This window comes from Barbus barbus (assembly GCF_936440315.1).
Source record: "Barbus barbus genome assembly, chromosome: 8".
Classification (NCBI taxonomy): domain Eukaryota; kingdom Metazoa; phylum Chordata; class Actinopteri; order Cypriniformes; family Cyprinidae; genus Barbus; species Barbus barbus.
The window spans coordinates 23,022,632-23,046,381 of record NC_136736.1 but is presented as its reverse complement, the minus strand read 5'-3'; the positions used below and the strand labels follow the sequence as shown (position 1 = coordinate 23,046,381).

The 23,750-nt window shown below is 39.4% G+C and overlaps 1 protein-coding gene across 1 annotated transcript in view; it reads right to left on the bottom strand.

Moving 5' to 3' along the window:
- The window catches only part of LOC306873966 (bifunctional heparan sulfate N-deacetylase/N-sulfotransferase 4-like), a 74,272-nt gene extending 52,594 nt beyond the window's left edge, over positions 1 to 21,678 (bottom strand). The window contains exons 1-2 of the mRNA XM_079423588.1: positions 21,321 to 21,678; positions 18,190 to 19,442 (exon numbers count right to left, since the gene is read on the bottom strand). Of these exons, the coding sequence (XP_079279714.1) occupies positions 18,190 to 19,173 (984 nt within the window). The 5' untranslated portion in view covers positions 19,174 to 19,442; positions 21,321 to 21,678. The remainder of the gene's footprint in view (positions 1 to 18,189; positions 19,443 to 21,320) is intronic.
- Between the last annotated feature and the right edge of the window lie 2,072 nt (positions 21,679 to 23,750).

The following is a 23,750-nucleotide window of genomic DNA, read 5'->3' as shown; positions in this document are numbered from 1 at the left end:
TCTGGCTGTTCTGGTGCTCAGAGCTCTGTAGCGTCTACCAGACGGTAACAGTTCAAAGAGGGAGTGTGCTGGGTGTGAGGGGTCCAGAGTGATTTTGCCAGCCCTTTTTCTCACTCTGGATGAGTACAGTTCTTGGAGACTGGGGAGGGTTGTACCAATGATTCGCTCAGCAGTCCGGACTACTCTCCGTAGTCTTCTGAGGTCAGATTTGGTAGCTGAGCTGAACCAGACAGTTAATGAAGTGCAGAGGACGGATTCAATGATGGCAGAGTAGAACTGTTTCAATAGCTCCTGTGGTAGGTTTAAATTCCTCAGCTGGCGAAGGAAGTACAACCTCTGTTGGGCCTTTTTCACAATAGAGTAAATGTGAATGTCCCACTTCAGGTCCTGAGGGATGGTGCTGCCCAGGAATCTGAATGACTCCACAGTTGTTACAGTGCTGTTCTTGATGGTGAGTGGGGGGAGTGGAGGGGGCTTCTCCTGAAGTCCATGATCATCTCCACAGTTTTGAACTTGTTGAGCTCCAAGTTGTTAAGACTGCACCAGACAGACAGCTCCTTAACCTCCTGTCTGTAAGCAGACTCGTCACCATCCTGGATGAGGCGATCAGTGTGGTGTCTTCTGAAAACTTCAGGAGCTTGACAGAGTGGTCTTTAGATGTGCAGTCATTGGTGTACAGAGAGAAGAGCAGTGGGGAGAGAACACAGCCCAGAGGAGCTCCAGTGCTGATTGTACGGGTGCTGGATGTGTATTTTCCCAGCCTCACTAGCTGCTGCCTGCCTGTCAGGAAGCTGTTGATCCACTGACAGACAGAGAGAGGAGAGCTGAGTTAGTTTGGGCAGGAGGAGGTTTGGAATGATAGTGTTAAAAGCCGAGCTGAAGTCCACAAACAGGATCCTCACATAATTCCCTGGTCTGTCCAGGTGTTGCAGTATGTAATTCAGTCCCGTGTTGACTGCATCATCCACAGACCTGTTTGCTCTGTAGGCAAACTGCAGGGGGTCCAGTAAGGGTCCAGTGATGTCCTTCAGATGAGCCAAAACCAGTTTTTCAAATGACTTCATGACCACAGATGTTAGAGCCACAGGTCTGTAGTCGTTAAGTCCTGTTATCTTGGGTTTCTTTTGGCCGGGGATGATGGTGGAGCGTTTGAAGCATGAAGGGACTTCACACAGCTCCAGTGATCTGTTGAAGATCTGTGTGAAGATGGGGGCCAACTGTTCAGCACAGGATTTCAGACAGGCTGGTGTCAGGGGAAGTCGTGGCCTAATGGTTAGAGAGTCGGACTTGTAATCCGAAGGTTGCGGGTTCCAGTCTCGGGCCGGCAGGAATTGTAGGTGGGGGGAGTGAATGTCCAGCGCTCTCTCCACCCTCAATACCACGACTGAGGTGCCCTTGAGCAAGGCACCGAACCCCCAACTGCTCCCCGGGCGCTGCAGCATAAAATGGCTGCCCACTGCTCCGGGTGTGTGTTCACGGTGTGTGTGTATTCACTGCTGTGTGTGTGCACGTTGGATGGGTTAAATGCAGAGCACGAATTCCGAGTATGGGTCACCATACTTGGCTGAATGTCACTTCACTTCACTTCACTCACTTCACTTCACACCGTCTGGGCCTGGTGCCTTCCTTCTCTTGTTCTTTTAGAAGACATGGCGCACGTCATCTTCTCTTATCTGCAGTGCAGGTGTGGGGGAGAGGGGGGTAGCAGGAGGTGTGAATGGTGTTATTTCAAACCTGCAGTAGAACTCATTCAGAACGTCTGCCAGTTGTTGATTCTCCACAGAGCTGGGGGATGGTGTCTGGTAATTGGTCATGTCTTTCAGACCTTTCCACACTGAAGCCATGTCACTGAAAGAGAATTGGATCCTTAGCTTTCGGAATAATTCCTCTTTGCCACTCTGATCTCCTTTTCCAGTGTGTATTTGGCCTGTTTGTACAAGACTCTGTCCCCATTCCTGTAAGCATCTTTTTTGGCCTGACGGAGCTGTCTGAGTGTTGCAGTGAATCATGGTTTGTCGCTGTTGTAAGTTAGATGAGTCTTGGTAGGAATGCACATATCCTCACATAAACTGATATAAGATGTTACAGTCTCTGTGAGCTCGCCTAGATCGTTTGCAGCAGCTTCAAAAACACTCCAATCAATAAGGATGAGACAGGCTTGTAAAACCTGCTCTGTCTCATTAGTCCATCACTTTACAGTCCTTAATACAGGTTTAGCTGACTTCAGTTTCTGCCTGTAGGTCGGAATAAGATGAACCAAACAGTGATCAGAGAGTCCTAAAGCTGGTCGTGGGACAGAGTGATATGCGTCCTTTATTGCCGTGTAACAGTGATCCAGTATATTACTGTCTCTGGTGGGACATGTAACATGCTGTCTGTATTTTGGCAGTTCACGGGAGAGATTTGCTTTATTAAAGTCCCCTAGAATGATTAAAATAATTAATGTTGTTGTTCTGTGTGATCTGATCAGTGAGTTTCTGTAAAGCTGAGCTCACGTGCGCTTGCGGAGGAATGTAGACACTCACAAGAATGAACGAGCAGAACTCCCGCGGCGAGTAGAAAGGATTACAGTTGATGAAAAGCGTTTCTAGATCTGAACAGCACATCTTCTTTAACACTGTTACATCTGTACACCACCTTTCATTGGTGTAGAAGCATGTCCCGCCGCGCGATTTCCCAGTTGATTCCGCGTCGCGATCTGCTCTAATCAGCGTTAAGTTAGGAAGATGAATTATGCTCTCCGGGATGGCATCATTTAGCCAGGTTTCCGTGAAACACAGAGCAGCAGAGTTTGAAAAGTCCTTGTTTAAGCGGGAAAGCAGAAGGAGTTTGTCCGTTTTGTTGGATAGAGAGAGGAAATTTGCCAGATGGATGCTAGGCAACGGTATTCAAAATCCACACTGTCTGAGCTTCATGAGCGCGCCGGCTCGCTTCCCCCGTCTGCGCATCCTAAAGCGCATAAACAGCGCTGCTGCTCCGCAAACTACTATGTTCAGCAAAACATCCGAATAATCGAAAACCGGTTGGAGATTTTGTGGTGTGTTGTGCCAAATGTTCAGCAGTTCTTCCCTGGTGAAACTGATCGTGTTTGACAAACAAAAAACTGGAAAAACGAACAAAACAACACTAAAACAACTGGAGAGCCAAGCAAAATGGCTGCCATGCGCGGCACCATTTTGAGAATGTTATATAATATATATTATGTTATGAAAAATAAAACATAATTTAATCTGCCCCTTTGAGTCATACTATTGACACTCCCTGAACTGTCTAATATATAAATGCACAGAACAAAATGACATGGAAAAATTTTGACAATAAACCACTCAATGAAATTTGAATGAGTTGTATCCTATGATACATTTGCCACATGTCGCTATGAAGCTTACCAAGAGTATTGTTAAAATATTTAAAACTTCTTTTAACATATGCGGTAACACTTTGAAGGTGTCCATAATACAGAGTAATTACCTAGTTAAGTACTTAGTAGTAGCCGTTGCACTTACATGAAACAAAATGTACTTACCATGTAACTAAGTTATGGAACAGCCTGTACTTACAGTTTGTAATTATGTAGATGTAATAGGCAGCTACTGTTACACATATGTAACAGACTGAGTCGGTAACAAAGCTACTTAGGTAACCAAAAGATTGTTACATATGTGTTGCAGACTTTATACAACTTAATTATAAATGTAAGTACACAGACATAAGCTACTTAAAATAAAGTGTATCAAGATTGTACTTAAAGCTGCAGTCTGTAAGTTTTGCCTCTTTGTCGCCATCTCTGTTTGGAAACCTGGAATTGCAGTTACTTGCGGAATTATCTTCATTGCATGGGTTGTGTATCAGCATGCCTCCAGCACAGATGAATCTAATATTTTGAGGAGTATGTGTAGCTGTCAGTCACCGCACCGGTGTGAATCCTATACTTAGTAATCACAGATTATAGCCCTCGTCTTGGAATATATGACCCAAATAAGAATTTTCACCGTATATTGCCATCTGAACAAGTAAGTAAAAAGTCTGCCACGTTTGTTCTGACCAACTGAGGAAAAAAGCTTTTTTGCGCTGACCAGCTCTTCGAGGGGATCCGCAACGGCGGGGTTCGGGAACTCCATCTCCGGTCGTCGGTTCTGGTCTGGTCTTCTGTCAGCAGGACTCAGAGGTAAGTGCAATACAATCAACAGGTTTATTGAGTAGTAGCAGAGTGGAATGAGATGAGCAGAATGTCCAGGTAAGCAGACAAGGAATGGGAATGTCTCCAGGGGCTTATCTGAGTGTGAATGTCCTATTTCCTTTTCCAGGGGATTCGGAGGTAACAGCGGAGCATGGAGACGGTGGAGAACTGGAGCGGTGGAGAACAGGGATAGGAACACTGGAGCAACTAGTAAGTAGACAAAAGGTGGGTCAGGTTAGTCAACGTGGAATGTTTGAGACCAGACCGTGAGTGAACGGGAGGAGTGCAGGGATATAGTTCTGCTGATTAGTGCTGACAGGTGGCGGTGATCATAAATCAGGGGATTGGGATCTGGTGAGTGTCGTTGGTGGAGACTGCGGTGACTGTGGTGACTCTCTGACAATGTGACGTAATGATGCAGCAGCATGCTCGAATTTCCCACGAAAACCTACCCGTACCACTCAAATTAGAAAACATTATTATAAGCTAACCATTGTGAATCAAGCTAAAGTTTTAGTGTACTTCAGCTTTAAGTGTACTTCATGTGTATCTATACTGTGCACCTTATCCAGCTGCACCTTAGTTTGATTAACCCACCAGTACACAGCTTAAATACATGTAATACCTTTCTAATTACAATGAAATTACAGAATATTACACAGGCATAAGCTACTTAAAATAAAGTGAATCAAGATTGTACTTAAGTGTACAAGTAGCTGTGTAACAGACTCGGCCTGTTACATATGTCTAACAATAGCTGCCTATTACGACTACAGAATAACAAACTGTAACAGGCTGTTCCATAGCTTAGTTGGTAAGTCAATTTTGTTTTATGTAAGAACAACGGCTACTACTAAGTACTTAATTAAAGTGAAAAAGTGAAGTGAAGTGACATACGGCCAAGTATGGTGACCCATACTCGGAATTCGTGCTCTGCATTTAACCCATCCAACGTGCACACACACAGCAGTGAACACACACACACCGTGAACACACACCCGGAGCAGTGGGCAGCCATTTATGCTGCGGCGCCCATTTATGCTGCCACCCTCAATACCTCAGTCGTGGTATTGAGGGTGGAGAGAGCGCTGGACATTCACTCCCCCCACCTACAATCCCTGCCGGCCCGAGAATCGAACCCGCAACCTTTGGATTACGAGTCCGACTCTCTAACCATTAGGCCACGACTTCCCCAATTAGGTAATTACTCTGTATTATGACACCTTAAAATAAAGTGTTACCAAATATGCCGTTACTATCTATTGAACCAGCATATTTAGTTTTAAAAAACTAACCATAAAAGTTTCAGACCTTCAGAAGAACAAGACTAACCTCCACAGCCTGTCCTGAAAATAACTATTTTATGTAAACTACAAATAAACAGTAAATATTTGCAACCTGATATTTAATATTTGATTTTATATAATGTAACTTACGTTTTTAGCTTTATTCATGTTAAAATATGGTGCTTGTCACGGTGCACACATGAGGAGGACACTGGAACACGCAGACGAGGACGTAAATTCAAATAATAGTCTTGAGGGAGCCGCCGACGGCGGGTTGGCTTTCCCCGCGGACGGCGGCGTCGATCTCCCGCGAACGGCGGGCTGGAGTGAACGGCTGGGTTGGGATAGCCGCAGGTGGCGGCGGCGGATATCTCCCGCGATCGGCGGGCTGGAGGGCTCGCGGCCAGCGGACTCCCGGCACTCGTGGTGATCCCGCCGAACTCCCACGCTGACTTGCAGTGGGCTATGGCGGGATCACGAGTGGCAACTTCCTTGCCGCGGGACAGACAGACAGGAACAAAATAAAAACTAGAAAAAAGCGAACAAAACAAAACGAGGTGAAGGGGCGCCGCTTACTGTAAGGTCTGGTCTTCTGTCACGGTGCACACACGATGAGGACACAGGAACGCGCAGACACAAACTCAAATAATAGTCTTTAATGTAGACATCAGGACAAGACATGGCAGGACAAGGCAAGGCTTAAAGACAGGAAACACCGGGGGTAACGAGTAGACCAGACGAAATCAAACTGAACAGACAGGACTATAAATACACAGGTAAATCATAGATAATGAGACAAACACGGCTGGACAAGAATTAACTAATGATTACATTTAACAAGGACAGTAAACAAACCAAATATGGACACAAGAGGCGGGAACACATGACACACATGACAGAGGACTGACAGTGCTTCAATAAATGATCGTGTTAACATATTTATATAACACTCTGGATAAGCTTTATAATATATATGAAGAGTTTATTTGCAAAAACAGATCACTCCGTTTTTTTTATTTTCCAAAATCATGCTTTTTTATTATGTTATCATGTTTTTATTGTGTTTTATTTTGTTAGTTAGCTGTATTTTTATTTTTACTTAATTTTACTTAAAACTTTTTACCCAATTGCATTTTGATTGAGATGAATTGGAATCCACAATGAAAAAACATGATTTTTGAAAATGTTATCTGTTTTTGCAAATAAACTCTTAATATGAACATCAGTAAAACATATATATAAAAATATTTTTTTTAGCAAATCAAAAATGCCATAAAATATATTCCTGCATAATTTTTTCTTTGCAGTTTTCTTGGGTGTTTCTGCCAAGTTTGCAAATATCATCACCTCTATGGCCTGCACTAATCCAGATACTGTGTCTGGATACTAGTGGCATTGGAAGCTTAAACACACACATACACAAAAGCCTCATTTCCACACTCAAAAGCTGTCTTTGCCAACTTCAAATAGAGATCGCACACAATTAAGCTCATTTTTAAACTTATTGTCTTTGGTTGACCTAAAATGCCTTGGATGAACTGAAGTGGGGGAATCACTAATTTGAATTCATTAATCAGCTTCAGCCTAATAAGTAACCGCATACGCTCCGATCCACTGAGCTAGTAATCAGACAAAGTAATCAGAGCGTACAATGATACAGTTTCTTCAAGGAAAGTTCATTCTACTGACTTTTGCTCCACAGAAATTTAATCAGTGCCCTTAAGACGTAATGGAGAGATGTATAATTCACTTGCTCAATACAGGTGTGCAGTACAAATGGACAGTTTCATAAGACTTTTTTGCAGAATTGTCTTAAACTGAAGGCAATGTTGAAATAAAAGTTCAACATTCTTGCATAAAATGGACTTCATTGATATAATGTGGGAGAGTTTCATAAAAACAATTTTAGAAAAGTAATATTTAGGGGCTTCTTTTCCTGGAGGCAACACTATGTGACAATGGAAAGAAATTAATCAAACTCTTTGCCATTGCTGAATATCAAACACTGCTACATGACGGAAACTAATGAAAATTATCTTTTTTATTTTATTAAATTCTAAGTAAATACTAAAAGGTAGATAATTAATACGATGAAAAAAAAACATCTGAATACTAATCATGCTGGCCTTCATTATGTTCATATCCATTAGACTGTCGCACAAATTGCTTCAAGGCAAAATATATATTTAAAGAATTGCAAATAGCATAAAATTAATTTAGATTAAATGTTTGAAACTGAAGTTTACTTATTAACAAATGCGAATGTGTCACACTTTCTTTATTGAAAATATTATTGTTATATGCGTCAAAGCAAACAAAATTTGGTGCAAAGTGTGTTACATATTGTTCAACAGAAGGTTAAAAGAGACATTCAATGTGCCAAAGTGATATGTGATACATAAAATGATTCTAAACGTTTCCCCCAAACTACACTCAAATATAAACAACTGTAAGTTTATCAGTGAGTTCATAGTGTTTAGATTCTCATAAAAGAACAGTGAGGGGAGAAAGGGAATGATAACCAGAGTTAATCAGATTGACTGGCTATTATTAGACTGCACAGTGAGAAAATTATATTTAAAGATTGCCACCACAGCTGTGCTTCATATGTAGACGACCCTGTAGCGAGGGATAAAAAGCACACGTCGAGAACGGTGTATGTTGTTTATCACTCATTCTTTATATCTTTAACCTATCAAACTCACTGTCCTCTTTTGGGTTCTTACATTATCTCTTCTCATCCTTCACTCTTTCATCTGAACATTTCTTTTTCTCTCCTCTCTTTTCGCGTCTCTCTGCTGACATTGAGGGCCGATCAGGGAGAAGATAGAGTGACAGAGATGCATGTTAATGACCTGACAGCACTGATCGACTCCTCACAGGGGAAAGATAGAGGGAGAGGGAAGGAGGGAGAAAAGAGTGAAAGTGGTGGAGGGAAGGAGGAGGGGACCTGTTGAAATGCTGACAAATAGCTGAAGACATCTGGGCAGGCAAGAAGACGAACATGCCCCCAGAGAATGACAGAGAGAGAGGGACAAAGACAGAGAGAGGCAGCCATTTCTAGAGTTTTGTTAGCAACATGTTTCTTAAATTCTAAACTGACAAACCAACCTCCTTCTATCTATCTATCTATCTATCTATCTATCTATCTATCTATCTATCTATCTATCTATCTATCTATCTATCTATCTATCTATCTATCTATCTATCTATCTATCTATCTATCTATCTATCTATCTATCTATCTATCTATCCAATTTATGTATCTACTTTACCTCAGCCAGTTCATGCTAGGTCTGTGTTTAATGACTTTCTAAAGCCACAAAGCTCAACATGGTTTGTTGTGGATCAAATATAATTTTCAAAGGCAGCACTTTTTCACACAGGGCCATGTGGGTTTGGATTTTGTTTTCCCTTCATAATAATAACTTCATTCAAAAACTGCATGTTGTGTTTACTTGTGTTATCTTTGATTAATATTTAAATTTGTTTGATGATCTGAAACCTTAAAGTGTGACAAACATGCAAAAAAAATTAAAATCAGGAAGGTGGCCAACACTTTTTCACACCACTGTATATGTACATGTGTGTGTGTGCACCAGGGGATCCGGGAAAGGCTCCACATGTAATATTTATTGGACATGAAATCATTGCTTATTCCTGAGGCCATGAGAAAAAGGAGCATGCGCATGTATAGTACATGCCTATTAATACCTCAGTGAAGCCTCATTCTCAGATTACTGGAGGAAAAATGCTAATTTTATGTCTGTTAATAATTTTTTTATGTTTGACTGTGTATGTCTATGTGTGCATTCTTTATTTTTGGTAACACTGTTCATTCGTTATGCATATATACAAAACATGTTAGGGGTAGAAGAATACAGTGGGAAGATGAAGCCATCTAAATGATGTAGGGTTGTGTGTGACATTGGACTGCTTCCGGTGGGACCAAAAGTGGTCTTCCTCAAGGGGGGACATGGGGGCTCAGAAAGCTGAATAGTTTTGTAAGTTGAATTTTTTTCTAGTACACTAAAAGGTATAAGGACTTAAATTTCAATGACTGGTATCTATATATAAAAAACATATGACCATAAGATATCATGTGACTATGTCATTTATAAGTGGTTTGAAGTGTAATTTATAAATATTTATTTATTCTTCTTCTTTTTTTCTATATATATTTATCTCAGCAATAGCACTATTCTGTAGCGCAATAGAATGGGGGCACAATAATTCTGACTAAAATATACTTTTTTTCTAATATATTTTGCATCCAAACATCCAAATGCATATATTTTCTTTCTTCTGTACAGAAAGCATACTGAACTGTGACTTTAAGCATACACTGAACCAATCATCTAATAAACAGCCAGTGATTACATGCATGTTCTTATGCAAAACAGCAGCTCTGACATATGGGTGGATAGGTGATAGAACTTCCAAAAATCCAATTTTTGAAGCTCCAATAAACAAACAAATTACTTATCAAAGATGCAAACATTGTGTATTGCCTCTGAAGTTGCACTTGGCACTTGGAAGAATTCACTTGGCTCGGAAATCTGAGGAGGCACGTGCCCATTCAGTTTGAATGGACATGACTCTTCTGACGCTGTTATTATTATATCGTGTTGACAGATGTAGGTGGATAAACAGATTTATTGCTGCAACAAAAAATACTCCATCTGACCTGAGATGCAGTGAAAACGACAGCTTTGCACAATGTGCATCTTTCTTGCTGACACAGGGGCATCTCTACCATGGGACTTTAGCACATCCGCCCTAAATGTACAAAGCACTTCCAGGCTCTTTTTTGGGTAAGATCTGGATTAGAAGGGGCATGAACCATGATCCAGATGCAGAGAAGATGAGTATCATTTAGATAAACAATGCTTTTTTTAAAGCAGGCGACTGCTAAAGCTTGTACATTTGTATTAGTATAAAAAGGGGGGATATAAAGAATAAGAAGACAAAAATAAAGGTGGAAGAGAAGTAAGGTTGGCAAAAAAAAAAATAATCCCACACAAATGCCAAACATATTGTTGTCACAGCAACACTCTTTTCTCAGCAACAGCTTTCCGTTTCCCCTCCCTCTTACCACCCTCTTTCTGTCTCTGTGTCTCTATCCATGTATATTTATACTGGCTTCTTATCTTAGCAAAACTTTATTTAACAAAACTATAGCCTACCCTATTGGGCCAGAGCGGTATTCATATATATTTTTATGCCTTCAAAGGTTTTTTTATTTTTTATTTAACATTGTTACAAATTCTACAGAATTAAATATGTCAACCAGCTGAAACTGCAAGAAAGATTTTTATAGTCTTGGAATATAAAGCCCAAAATGCCCTCTCCTAAAATATCTGTTTATCACACAAATTGTAAGTCAGATTCATTTTAGTGAGTCAGTTTCATTTAGACAGTTCATTCTACAAAAATACATTCATTAATTCAATTGGAACATATGCCTTCTTTTATATAGTAAAAGGAAAAAAAGTATTGTTAAACACTGCTATTTATCATTATGTTTTCAACTCCAATATTGCACTCTTTTTAGTTTTAAAGGTTTAGTGTAAATCTATGTGTATAAATATACTGAGGTTGGTGCCCTAATTTATTTAAAGATAACGTCCCCTTATCTTCAGTGTAGTTTGCTACTTTTTGTTATTTGTAAACAATTTTTCTTAAGGGTAGCTTTTCTGTACTTTAAATTTTATGTAGCTTGGCAAGTAGCTTCCCCAACACGGCTCATAATGTGTCAAGTGCGAGAGGACACGTGTGAGTGTGTTGTTGACGTGAGTGTGCGGCTGAAAATGAAGACAGCTGCTTAGCAACCTCCGTAGCCTTTAACGGAAACACACATACACCCACCAGCTCCATCTTACTCAGAAATATCATTGGATCAATACTTTCTGAAAATAGGTCTGGTGTGTGAGTTTTTCTCTGGTTGGTCTGTATTTGACCTCCTGAAGCTCAGATTTAACATCAGACTGATGCTTCAGTTTCAATCTGCTCTAAAAGTGTCAGGTTCACATGACATTCAAAATGACATACCAAAATCACTGCACTGTTCGCATTATTCGACATTCTTTCAGTCTGTCGACTTGATAGTATAACGGAGTGCACACTACACAATCAAGCACAATTTACAAAATCTCTGACCTTCAGGTTTTCCCGTTCAGCAGAGTCTGTTTATACAAAAGAAACGAGAAATTGCCACTGAAATTGAGACTTTGCCAGAAATTTAGTCTAAGAAACAGGTGGCTGTCCAAGTTGGATGTGTGCACTTTTTTTGCCTTTATTTAGACTTGACTGAGATTGAGATTGGACAGGAAGCGAAGTGGAAAAATGGGGGATGGAACTGGAAAAAACATAAACGGGTACTCAAACCAGGTCACCCAAAGAACACATGCCACACATTCTGTGAGAAAAAAAGGAAAAAAGAAAAAAGAAAGCAATTCTTCATTTTCTGCTTCATCATTGATTGCGTTTTGTTGCTACAGTACATTTCTGTACATTTTTTTCTCACAAGTTTATGTACCAATAATTCCAAACATTAGGATTTTGAAATGTGTCAAAATATCAGAATTAATCACTGAACAAATGCAAATAAATACGTAGCATAGCTATTACTAAAAACTGTTAGTTCTACATTCACAGACGGCATGTACCACCCACAGTCAGATGCATATTGCACACAAAACTGGAAAGCACTTGCTCAATCTGGCAAGCTCTAATCTGACAACTTCCGGGAGTAAGGGCTCACAGGTTTTTTTTAGCATTCCACAGGGAAGAGAAGTCATGTTAACAAGGAGCTGGTTGATTCAATAAGCACTTCAGGGCAGAATTTGGGATGAATATAAGTTCCTACACATTTTCTGCTGCTTTTTCAAAACAGTTTGTGGAGACTGATGCACATCAGAAAAACTGCCCCCTAAACAGCAAGTAAAACATAAAAATGGCAGTTGGTAAGGTAGCTTAATAACTTTACATGTCGGACAAAATGTGTCTTCCAGTCTAAGTGGGCAGTTCTTGGTCAGATGCAGCTGTACTGTGGATTGGACCTCATGACATTTAGTCAAGTTTTTTTTTTTTAACAAGACCACTTTCACTGTAAATTTGCTATGTTGCTATGTTGAAACAGAATAAATACACAAGGAACATTCTAGAAATCCATTTCTATAAGTTCTATGGACCTCAGAAGGAATAGCTCACCCAAAAGTGAAAGTTTGCTGACAATTTACTTACCATAATGCCATCCAAGATGTAGATGATTTGGAGAAATGTAACATTACATCTCTTGCTCACCAATGGATTCTCTGCAGTGAATGGGTGATCTCAGAATGAGAGTTAAACAGCGGATAAAAACATCACAATAATCCACAATAAATACACACAACTCCATGCAGCCCATCAATTAACATCTTGTGAAGCAAAAAGCTGTGTGTAGTAAACATATTCATCAATAAACCGTATTAACTTCACACCATTGCTTCCGGCTAGAATATTCCTCCATTATCCTAAAAAAATGTCCTCTATCTGTTATATTGCTTTCTTCAGTGAAACAGTCATCTCATCTAAATCAGGAGAGAAATATACACTGTTTAGAAGTGAAAACGGTCCAAAACAGTTCTAAACAAAAATGTTGGATTTTAATATGACAGGACAACAAGGGATTGACTTTTTTACCGAAGGATGCATTGTTATGGATTATCATAATCCATAATAATGCATCCTTCAGTAAAAAAATAATGTTTTGTGAAGTGAATAACTGTTTGTAAGACACAAATCCATCACAAATGCATTTTAACTTTAAACCATTTACCCCCGGTTTCACAGACAAGGCTTAAACCTAGTCCTAGACTAAAATGTAAGTCTGAGCTGTTTCGACTGAAATAAACTTGCACTGACTGATCTTAAAACATATCGGTGCCTTTGTTTTGTCTCAAGATGCACCCAGTAATGTTTCTTTCTAAGTATGTTTATAAAAAATACTTAAATGTCCTAATTGAACTATGGCCTAATCCTGGCTTAATCTAAGCCCTGTCTGTGAAACCGGGCCTTAAAGTTGTAATATTCCATAATCGGATTTAACAGATGGACTGGAGTGGTGTGGATTGCTTGTGAGGTATTGTGATGTTTTTATCAGTTTTTTTGTACTCCTTTTCTTATGGTACCCATTCACTAAAGAGGATACATTGGTGAGCAAATGACGTATTTCCAAATTTCTCCAAATCTGCTCCAATGAAGAAACAAACTCATCTATATCTTGAATGGTCTGAGGGTGAGTAAATTTTCAGCATTCTTTTTTTTAATTTCTGGGTGAACTATTTCTTTAACTCCCTTAAATTCACTTTTTCTCTCTTCAGAAGTGTCTGTAACGGAAATGAGTGGCTGTTCTGTTCTTCTCTCTCATTTCCCTTGTTTTCTAACCCAAATTTGTGTGTATGTTTGAGCTGGTGTGTGAGAGGAAGGCTTCAGGAGTCACTTTGATTCTGCTCTCTGTCTCTGGCTGAATATGTGCAGGTATAGCTTTGATATTGTGATTCTTTTCACTGTGATTCTGTCTTACAGTACATGTTGAAGTCAGTGTGCAGTTGAAGTAGTGGCAGCTTTGTCTTTAATCCTTGTTTATATGCTGTTTCAAAGCCAAGAATCATACTTACCATGCAGACTCACACACACACACACACACACACACACGCACACAATGACCAGCTATAAGTGTACTAGGGCCACAAGCTATGGCTAATATTCTCGATATTTATAAATTTGCTTTGAAATGAAAAGAGTGATTTGTTTTAGAGAAAACATCATTTCCAACAACCAACCTCTGAAGCCAATTAGAATTCATGCAAGATGACAACTACAATCAAAATTCAGTTAAACAATAATTAAGCCATTCCATGGTTTTCCACAACCATAAGCATAGTAATAAACTGCAATATTTATTTATATATATTTGCCTCCAACATTTTAATACATGAAAAAGCTGCACAGGGACTTCAGTGAACATTTTTGAGTGATGGCACTGAAATAGATCATCTGATTCACCTAAATGAACTAAAACAAAGTGCAGCTGAGGAGATAATAGCCATCTTTATTATTTGTTGCTTTTTGATTTTAGCACCATACTTGATATAAATAGGCATTAATTGCAATCCGTGCTTGATGTTAAACCATACAAATACAAAACCATAAAGTTAGTGACCCTTAAACTGTTTTTTGGAAAATAATAAAATCATAAAAAAGGTGGTAATTCACAATATCCTTAAAATGTTTGGGGTCAGTAAGATGTTTTTTAAAGCAATTAATACTTTAAGGGTTATGCGCAAAAAACTTCCATATTCTGTAAAACAGGTCGCATCCCTTCCGGTTTAGGTCATTGTGGTCATTCTTACTCAAGATACCTTCAAAGGAGATATCAAAGAGTATCATAACAGGTGACGTTTGACATATATCCCATTCACCAAGGATGCATTAAATTAATTAAAGGCACAGTTAAGGCATTTACATTGTTACAGAAGATTGCTATTTCAAGTAATGACTGCTGAAAATTCGGCTTTGCCATCACAGGAATGAATTCAATTTTAAAATATATGAAAATACAATTTTTGATTGAAATAATATTATTAAATTTATATATTCCCCAAAGTACATAATGAAATTCATAAATACTCCATTATACTATAGTTTAAGTTCAGTACTACACATGCTGTCACTTACACAACTGCCTTACACACACAACTGAAATGCCCTATTCTACAATCACCAACACAAGGTCACTTTAACTGCAATTTCAGCAGAATCTCTGCTTGGGGAATCCACACACACATACACACACACATACACGCAAAGTGAGGGTAAATCCCATTTGTGTTTGTGAGTGTGTGCAAGTGTGCATCAAGTCATTTATCACTGGTGTCCCCTGTTTTTTCAGCCTGCCCCATGGGCTGATGGGAGATATGGCAACCAGTCACTAAGAGTGACATTCTAATCTACAACACCTACATCTAGAGCACACAGGGTTCCTTTCTCTATCACTATGGCTCTTGTTTTCATCTTTATACTCTCTACAAATACAAGAGATGAGCCTATTCTAACAAAAGTCAAGAAGTATCAGTTGTATTATTGTTACAGTAGTCTATCAGAGAAGAAGTATTTTGTGATATTTTACAAACCAGTGGTTCTCAACTGGTTCTGCTTTAGAATATATTCAATTTAAGTGAACACACATTTGACATAGTCTGGGTGTGTTTTAATATTTTTTATTTGGTTTTTGAGAATGAAGACATATTGTCTACTTTCCACAAAGTAGTTTCTACTAATACACTGCAAAATATATAGGGAATGTTTTCTCGTCCCTTATAAGGTCATTAGCCAACAGTGTATGATTATATGATTGGATGCATTTTATTTTTAGCATTTTCTATTCCATCCTGACTCTATCGGAACAGACTCGTGTCCCATTTTTGGTTCGCGACCCACCAGTTAAGAACCATGTGTTTCCATTGATTAGCTGTTATCTGTCATTTCATTCCACTGGCTTAGTATCGGCCTTTCCTCACACACGCACAAACACATGCACCTGTTCTGGATTCTGAAACAGCCCTCCATAAACATTCAGAGGCAGTAACCAGCAGTAACAGTGGCTAAAAACAATGGCTGGTGGATCAAAGCCTTCCCACTTCTCTCCCCCATCACTACACGCCTTGTTTTTCCCCAGAATCCTCCGGGAATTTTCCGCTGACATTTCCAGTCGTGCTCCAGAGCGACTAGCTCTAATTCTCTCCCTGAGCACCCCCTCCAGAACCTCCATCTTACCGCTGGCTCATTTGCCATGTCTAAATTAGCTCAGACCAATCGGGAAGAATTTGACAGTGCACATTCTTAGCTAGCAACATCTGGGGAGGTGTCACATGCTTAGCCACTAATCTTTCTCAGAGAACATTAGATTCTGAAATGAAATGTGTACCCATGCTAGGTATAATGGTATCACACTGTTCATAGAGTTTTTTTGTTTGAAATTGGATGGACAGTTAACAAGGAAATGACCCATGAGGAGAAAGCATAAAGAATGTGCCATTTCTGTGTCCAGTGGGTTCAATATTTTAAAATCTGACAAAGACGTGTGAATGTTAGGTACCTCATTTATAGTTGTCCTTATTCAATTTTTATGGGAACGCCACAGAAATATGCGTATACTCGATTTGTACTTACCAAAATATCCATTTAAATGTTGTAAAACTGCTTAACAAATGCGATGACAGTTTCACCCAAAAAGGATTTTTTTTTCCAAACCTGACACGCGAGTTCCTTAACATGATAATTGATGGAATCCACTTAGCCTTCGATTTAGTGTGCGTTAAGGGCTCTGAGCTTTGCCATTTTCAGACCTGGAACCTTTTTTTGGTGGCACTCTTTAAATGCTCTGTTAAGCGTTAAAGTGAGTCACAATGTACAGCCATTGTACAGAATTTCTCCAACTGGATATTCATTAAAATTTTCATTCATTTAATTTCATTTTAGTCAGTTCCTCACAAAAGCCATCAGATAGCTTGAGAAGAATTTTAGAAGTTGTAAGGACTACTTTTATGGGGTTTTCTGTCCTTTAACAGTTCACTACAAACTTTGGAAAGAGCTGTGTAACAATTCTTCAAAAAACTCTACTGTAAGTTCCACAAAAAAAATAATAAATACATCATACAGGTTTGGAACAAAATCAGTACATTATGACAGAATTTTCCTTTTTTAGGTGAAATGTTCTTTTAAATATTTGACTCTCTCCTATCAGTGTATCCATTTCTAATTAATAATTAATAATAATTAATAATTAATTTATATACACTCATGTGCATGCACTTGAATCTGAAAGCTCTGGAAGTCATGAAGTCATCTCACAATGGAGTGTGAGCGGCCCTTCAATCTGTTGAACAGCCTCAGAGAGGGGCCAAACGTGGGAACGAGATTATGAATGAGTGTGTGAAAGAGAGAATGAACACTATTTTACTGCTCTTGTCCCTCTAAATAGCCTCTTTATACTGACTGAGGCCAACTCAAACACCCACTCCAATTCAGTGATGCACACACACACACACACACACAACATCCCCTTCTTGTCCACAAAAACATTCACATTCAGTAAATCAGACGTGAACACCTGCGAAGGGGAACTCAGACTAAATATCAACCAAATGCTTCTTCCAAAATCCCACACAACTAATTAGAGCTTGGGTACTAGTCTTTGTTTTGTCTTTGGTGATTAGTTGAAACAGATTGGAAATAATTCTGTGGTGGATGTGTGTGTATAATGTAGAATGTCTTTGTTGACGCATCCTATCATGACACCATTTAAATGCGCTAATTTATAATTTATTTATTTAGAAAATTATAGGAACCAATCCTCACTTTTTTTAATAGTTGCTTATTAGAATGTATATTACTAGCATATTGACTATTTATTAGTACCCATAAAGCACATATTCTGCATGACCATGTTCTACAGTACATCCTTAATACTACTCAATACCTAAACTAAACAACTACCTTATTAACTATTAATAAGCAGTAATTAGGAATTTATTGAGGTAGAAGTTGTAGTTAATAGTTAATAGTGAGCACTGGATCTTAAAATAAAGTGTGACTGAAAATGTATTTAGTTTGAACTTTTTTTCATATTTAAAAAATTTCTCAAATTAAAACAAATTCTTCAAACAGTTCTCTTACCTTTACGTCATCCACGTTCATTCTTGTCCCTTTCTTCCCCACGAAAATATCATCTATGTCAACCAGGATGTATCGCTCCAGAGATCGTGACAGCTTCCTGCCTGTGAGAAAAGCGATGGCATCCACCAGTATAAGTCTGTGTAACCAGTAGCTCAGCCCATGTCCAAACAGCACACGCTGCACCCCATCGTACAGGCCCAAGTCTTGCACGATGGTAGCATGGAGACCCTGGGGACCTGGTATGATCTGGGCCGTTCCACTCTCACTGGGCCGAGTTTTAGCCAATAGGACTGGTTCATACGTGGAATGGTTGAACTGAAACACAGTCCAGTCCTCTCCTGGTAAGTGGCCACGATCCACTTCCGCCCGCGTTATGTAAAGCAGAGGTGAGCGGGGGTTTACACAGCAATCTCGAAGTGCAACATTTGTTCGCAATGTCAGAGGGAAACCCCTAAGCTGCAGTGCAGGCTGGGAGTTTTCACTTGCACGATGAAAAGCGATGACTCCAACGCTGTATTCAGCACAGTATTTATCCAGAAGGTCACGGTTCCATGCGTCCATCCCGACATACTTGAGAAGGTTCTCGTAGATGACCAGTGCATAGCGTCCACGACCTTTGTGCGTTAGAGGTGGGATGTCACCCTTACCTGGCGCAATTTCAGTGTGGTAACGGAATTGGTTGGATTCTAGAATGGCGATGATGTCCTGTCCCAGTTGAGAATACTGACTCTCTACAAATACCAACACCACTGGGTCCTTACGTGACGGATCAATCGGTTTAGGCGTCCGAGGCTCTGACTGTCGGAAAGGGAGTGCCCGGAGGTCGGCACAGTCTGGACCTATGGCGCGGTCTGCAAGGTCCAGCTCTTGGGTGGAGCCTGTGTAAAGGTAGTAGGCGGAGACTAAAACGCTGACCATACAGAAGGTGGCGAGGAGGATGACCAGCCTCCTCAGATTCCTCCGCAGCTTGGTGGCCAGATTCATGGCAAACGGCGCACATGTGTGGGAGTGTGTGTGGGTTGGAGTCTCTGATTGTTTGCTGAGGCGGGCTAAAGCTGCAAATTGGCTTTTGTGGTAATCATGCTGCAGTCATGTGACCATCTCACAAAACTGGCAAATTCACTTCCAAGACAGGCCACTGAAAGAGTTTTTGGTTGAGAATGTGACACAACACTTTCAGTTTCTCCCGAAATGAATCCTCATCCAACTAGCAACCCTCCATGTCCTGAGATTTCTCTTGACCCCCAACAAACCTGCAGAGAATACAGATGACAAAAGACAAGCAAGTTCATATTTTATTATAACTTTAAGCATCTCTGAAATGTGTGTGTTTTTTTTCTGTCACAAAAGTGTTCATCAAGGGTGTGTATGGGTGCTCTTGAGGGGCAATACAGCCGTCAGCCTTCAGGTTGTTTTCAATCAACACTTCACCAGCTGTGGCCAACACTTCCCAGGAGGAGTCTGTGATTGGCCGTATATAAATAGGAAGTTGGAGGATGAGCCAATAGGAGCCTAAGGGTGGCTCTAAGGGAGAAATTCATAACTTGTCAAATGGGAATCAACTGTGTCACACATATACTTTGTGTACATCAGGTAATCCGCACAACTGCATTTTATCTTTAAAGTTGCTTCCGCATAAAAAAGAGATGGCGGCTAAAGCATACACTTTCGTTTTCCCCTTGTAGACACCCTAAAACAGGTAGGGGCAAACACAATGAGGATGATTTGTGAGAAAATAAATATATATTCTCATTTAATGCATTGACTAGTACATGCATTAAATGCATTAGCACATAAAATCTAGTACATCCAACAAGTGCACTTGTTCACTCTCTTGTTTATGTGTGTGCGACTATGTGCACGTCACAGTCTGTGTGATATCAGAGTACTTAATTAAAGGGACATGAATTACACACGATTGAAATAACAGATTACAGCGTTGTGCGAGAACATCACAGGGGAATTCAAGAAGGTGGGAATGTGAGATCGAAGCGCAGGATGAATTTCATAGAGGGAGAAAACGGAGATTACCAAAAGAACATTTTTACACAATATTACTGAGACACAGGCTTTATTAGAGAGTGGATTATTAGAGATGGTGACATTCTAGATTTTTGGTTGTGCATTATTATTTTACTGTTCAACCATGTCTATTAATAACTAAATAATCAGCTATTCTGATTTGTTCTGATTTGGCTATTACTTGCTAATACTTAAAAAATACATTGAAATATTTGAAGTGGCCCTAACTATTTAAAAGGCTCATAAATCAAACAAGTCATAGGACTAACGTCAGAAAGTTTGTGTTAGGGTTAGGTTTAATAAATAGAACCAAAAAAACAAACAACAAAAAAACTGCGTCTATGAGATGTCCTCAGTAATATAGCCTAGTACAACTAACGTGCGCGCGCGTGTGCGTGTTTCCCCGCGAGGCGGCGCATTCTTTGAACTGGGAAACATCGCAGAAGATGAGATCTTTTGCCTGCTTTACTAATAATATCGTATTAATGCCTTATACACTTCTTGGCTCGGTCCTCTCATGTTCAACAGACTAAATTAAAAACAGACTTTTGATTTAAAACCCAAACAAGCTACAGTGCCTGTATGATAGGCTATTAACAACTTTACGCAAATATTAACCTGAGGTAATGTCTAAAACAAACAAACAAAAGAAACAAAGCTGGATTAGTCTAAAACAAGGTTTCTAAAAAGGCCAGTAACTGTTTAAATGTTTACGATGGTCTGTTATGCAAAATAATATTTCAGAAAATGTTTTCAAATACTTTAAATTGGTCCAAGACACTGATATACAATGGCGACAAACATACACATGTGCATTAACGGTTACTCGTCAAAAACTAAACCTGAGACCTATCAGTCGAGCTTAAAGAACGGATTTTGCGTAAGAGAATTATAATTGAATAAAAGACTGATAAAGCAGTTAAAGACAACGCGAGTAAAATTAAGCGCACAGCATCTCCGCAGATACCGTTAACTTGACCTTCTAACACAGTGCATCTCTAAATCTCTCACACAAAGACGTTCAGCACCCCATTCAGCACAAAGTTACAACACTAAACGTAACTCAAAATAAACCTCACTTTCGCTATCTCCAGCCGACGGGACCTTACCTTAAGCCGAACCTGGGGCACTGCTGAGCGGGAAGCTGTCACACCAAAGCCGCCTCTCTCTGGAACACCAGCTCCTTACAGCTCTGAACCCGAGAGCCCAATCTCATCCGCTGATTCAGAGGCAGCCATCTGGAATGATGCGGGGACCGGTCCGCTATTCTCTCCGCGCCCTCTTTCCCGTTCTCCCTTTCTCTCACTGCGACACGGATTAAAGGAGCGCGGGGGGGAGACAGGACTGGAGACAGGAGGAGAGACAGGACTGGAGACAGGAGGAACGCTCAAAAGACAAACTGAAGAGAATATCCCGAGAGGAGCGCTGAGACATACGACTCCCCTCCACTGTCACCAGTGACTGAATAGTGCCGCTGCCGCTCTCTGCGCTCTAGCTCACCTACAAACCACAGAGAGCGCGCGCGCGCGCGCGAGAGAGCGGGATAGATGCTGAGTGACTGGCACTTTATGTTATGATATGTAATGTAAGCTGTATGGTACGACATGGAAAGTGTGACAAATGCTAATAGGCGACTTTTTTTATTACAGTATCCCTATGGTTACAAATTAATTTATTAATGATAATTATAACAATATAACTGTTTAAATTATAATTAGCAAGCAGCAAAATAATACCACATTAAATCTTTGTATACTAATTCATAGTTACTAATGTAAAAAAACAGACAAAATGTAACAACGAAAGAGCAAAATCCTGTTAACTGATTAAGTTACCTTACCATAAATTATACTGCATTTTAAAAGACAACACATGGAGCCTGTTTTTTCTTTAAAATAGTGTTCAAATGTCTTATATTTATTTATATATTATGTAAAAATTAAGTACATTTCAGGAAATACTTTAATGGTAAAATATTTTTAAAATTATGTTTTTGATAAGTAACATAACATAAAATAACATGGCTAAATGGGCATTGCCAGATTTCCCTGCATGAACATCACATTTGTTTGGATTTTTTAGAATAAATTTGTTTATGCTGAATGCATAAATTTAGCCTATGCATATTGTTTATGTTTATCATCATGTGCATCACCATGATGGGGTTTTATGATGGTAACATTGTGACCTGTCATTATTTTATTTTGATATATTTAATCCATCATATTCAGTTGTAGCCTACCTGTTTTTAATATCTCAAGGATGTTGATTTATTGACATAATATCATTTAATGCCAATTAAAAAAAAAAAAAAAAAAAAAAAAAAAAAAAAAGAATCCTGCAATGCTTATAAATAGCTGTTAGTTTTTTTTTTTAAACCAGAGAAGTGTAAGATCCATAATATTTCTCAGACAAACACATTGCCCCTGCCGGGCAGTGTGGTGGTGTATAATTGGACCACTATATTTTCCTCAACAAGCATGCTTGCTTTAAATTCCTGTTATTCCAGACTCTAAGAACATTACAAATAATAAAAGATGAGAATAAAAAAAAACAAGAATGTATTTGTTAAATAGACACATGTGATTTTCTTTTTGCTTTTTTTTTTTTAAGAAAACAAAGTCTCCAGTTCTAGATACTTAAACCCCTAACATCATACCCCTTAGCATTTAATTCCAATGCCCTTTGGAAGCATGAGTAGGATTTTCTGTTTTGCGTTTCGTAAATCAAAACGGTTTGAGGGTTTAAATGAAAATGAAACAGGACAGTGCTGACTACTGTGCAAATGCTAAAGGCAACGTGGAGCAAACTGTTCTGCAGAATTAACCACAACTGGGATAAAGAGATTGATGTAATTTTACACAGGATGAAGGGAGGTGCAGTTTTGGTTGATGATTATAGATTTTTTAAACTGATAATATATGAGGAAGCAAAAACTATTTTACTCATAAACAACCTAGGAGGTGGTTTGAGACATTGTTACAATGCAATACAACAAACATGAGTGCACTACACAATTTAAAAACCTTTGTGATTTGATTAGAACAAACCAGCACTCATGGGCATGCAAACACATACACACGCTCAAAGTTAAACAGCTATTTAAAGCAGGATGAGAGCTTCTGTTGGGTGGCCTGCAAGTCTGATGAGTTGATACAGACAGGAGCCAAAGAATCTCTCTCTCTAACACACACACATACACAGTTCTTAGATACTCTGAAGAGGCAGCATTAGTGTATGCCTCATTTGGGCCAAATGTGATGGTCTGGCAAGTGTTCAGCTCTCCTTCCTCTTGCTCTCCCACCACTCCTCTCCATCCCTGTTTCCCTCCCTGTCCATTCCTCCCCTTTCTCCCCTCTCCCTCCTTCCTTTCTGGAGCTAATGGGGCTGAAAGCTTCCAGCAGTTCTCTGCTAAAACATGCGTTTAATTTGATTATTTACTAGCTATTGTTTTCTGCCCTATAGAGTCTGAAGAAAGTGAAAAAGAGAGAGAAGGTGTATATTTGTGAGAGAAAGACAGAGGGGAATATGTGTGTGAA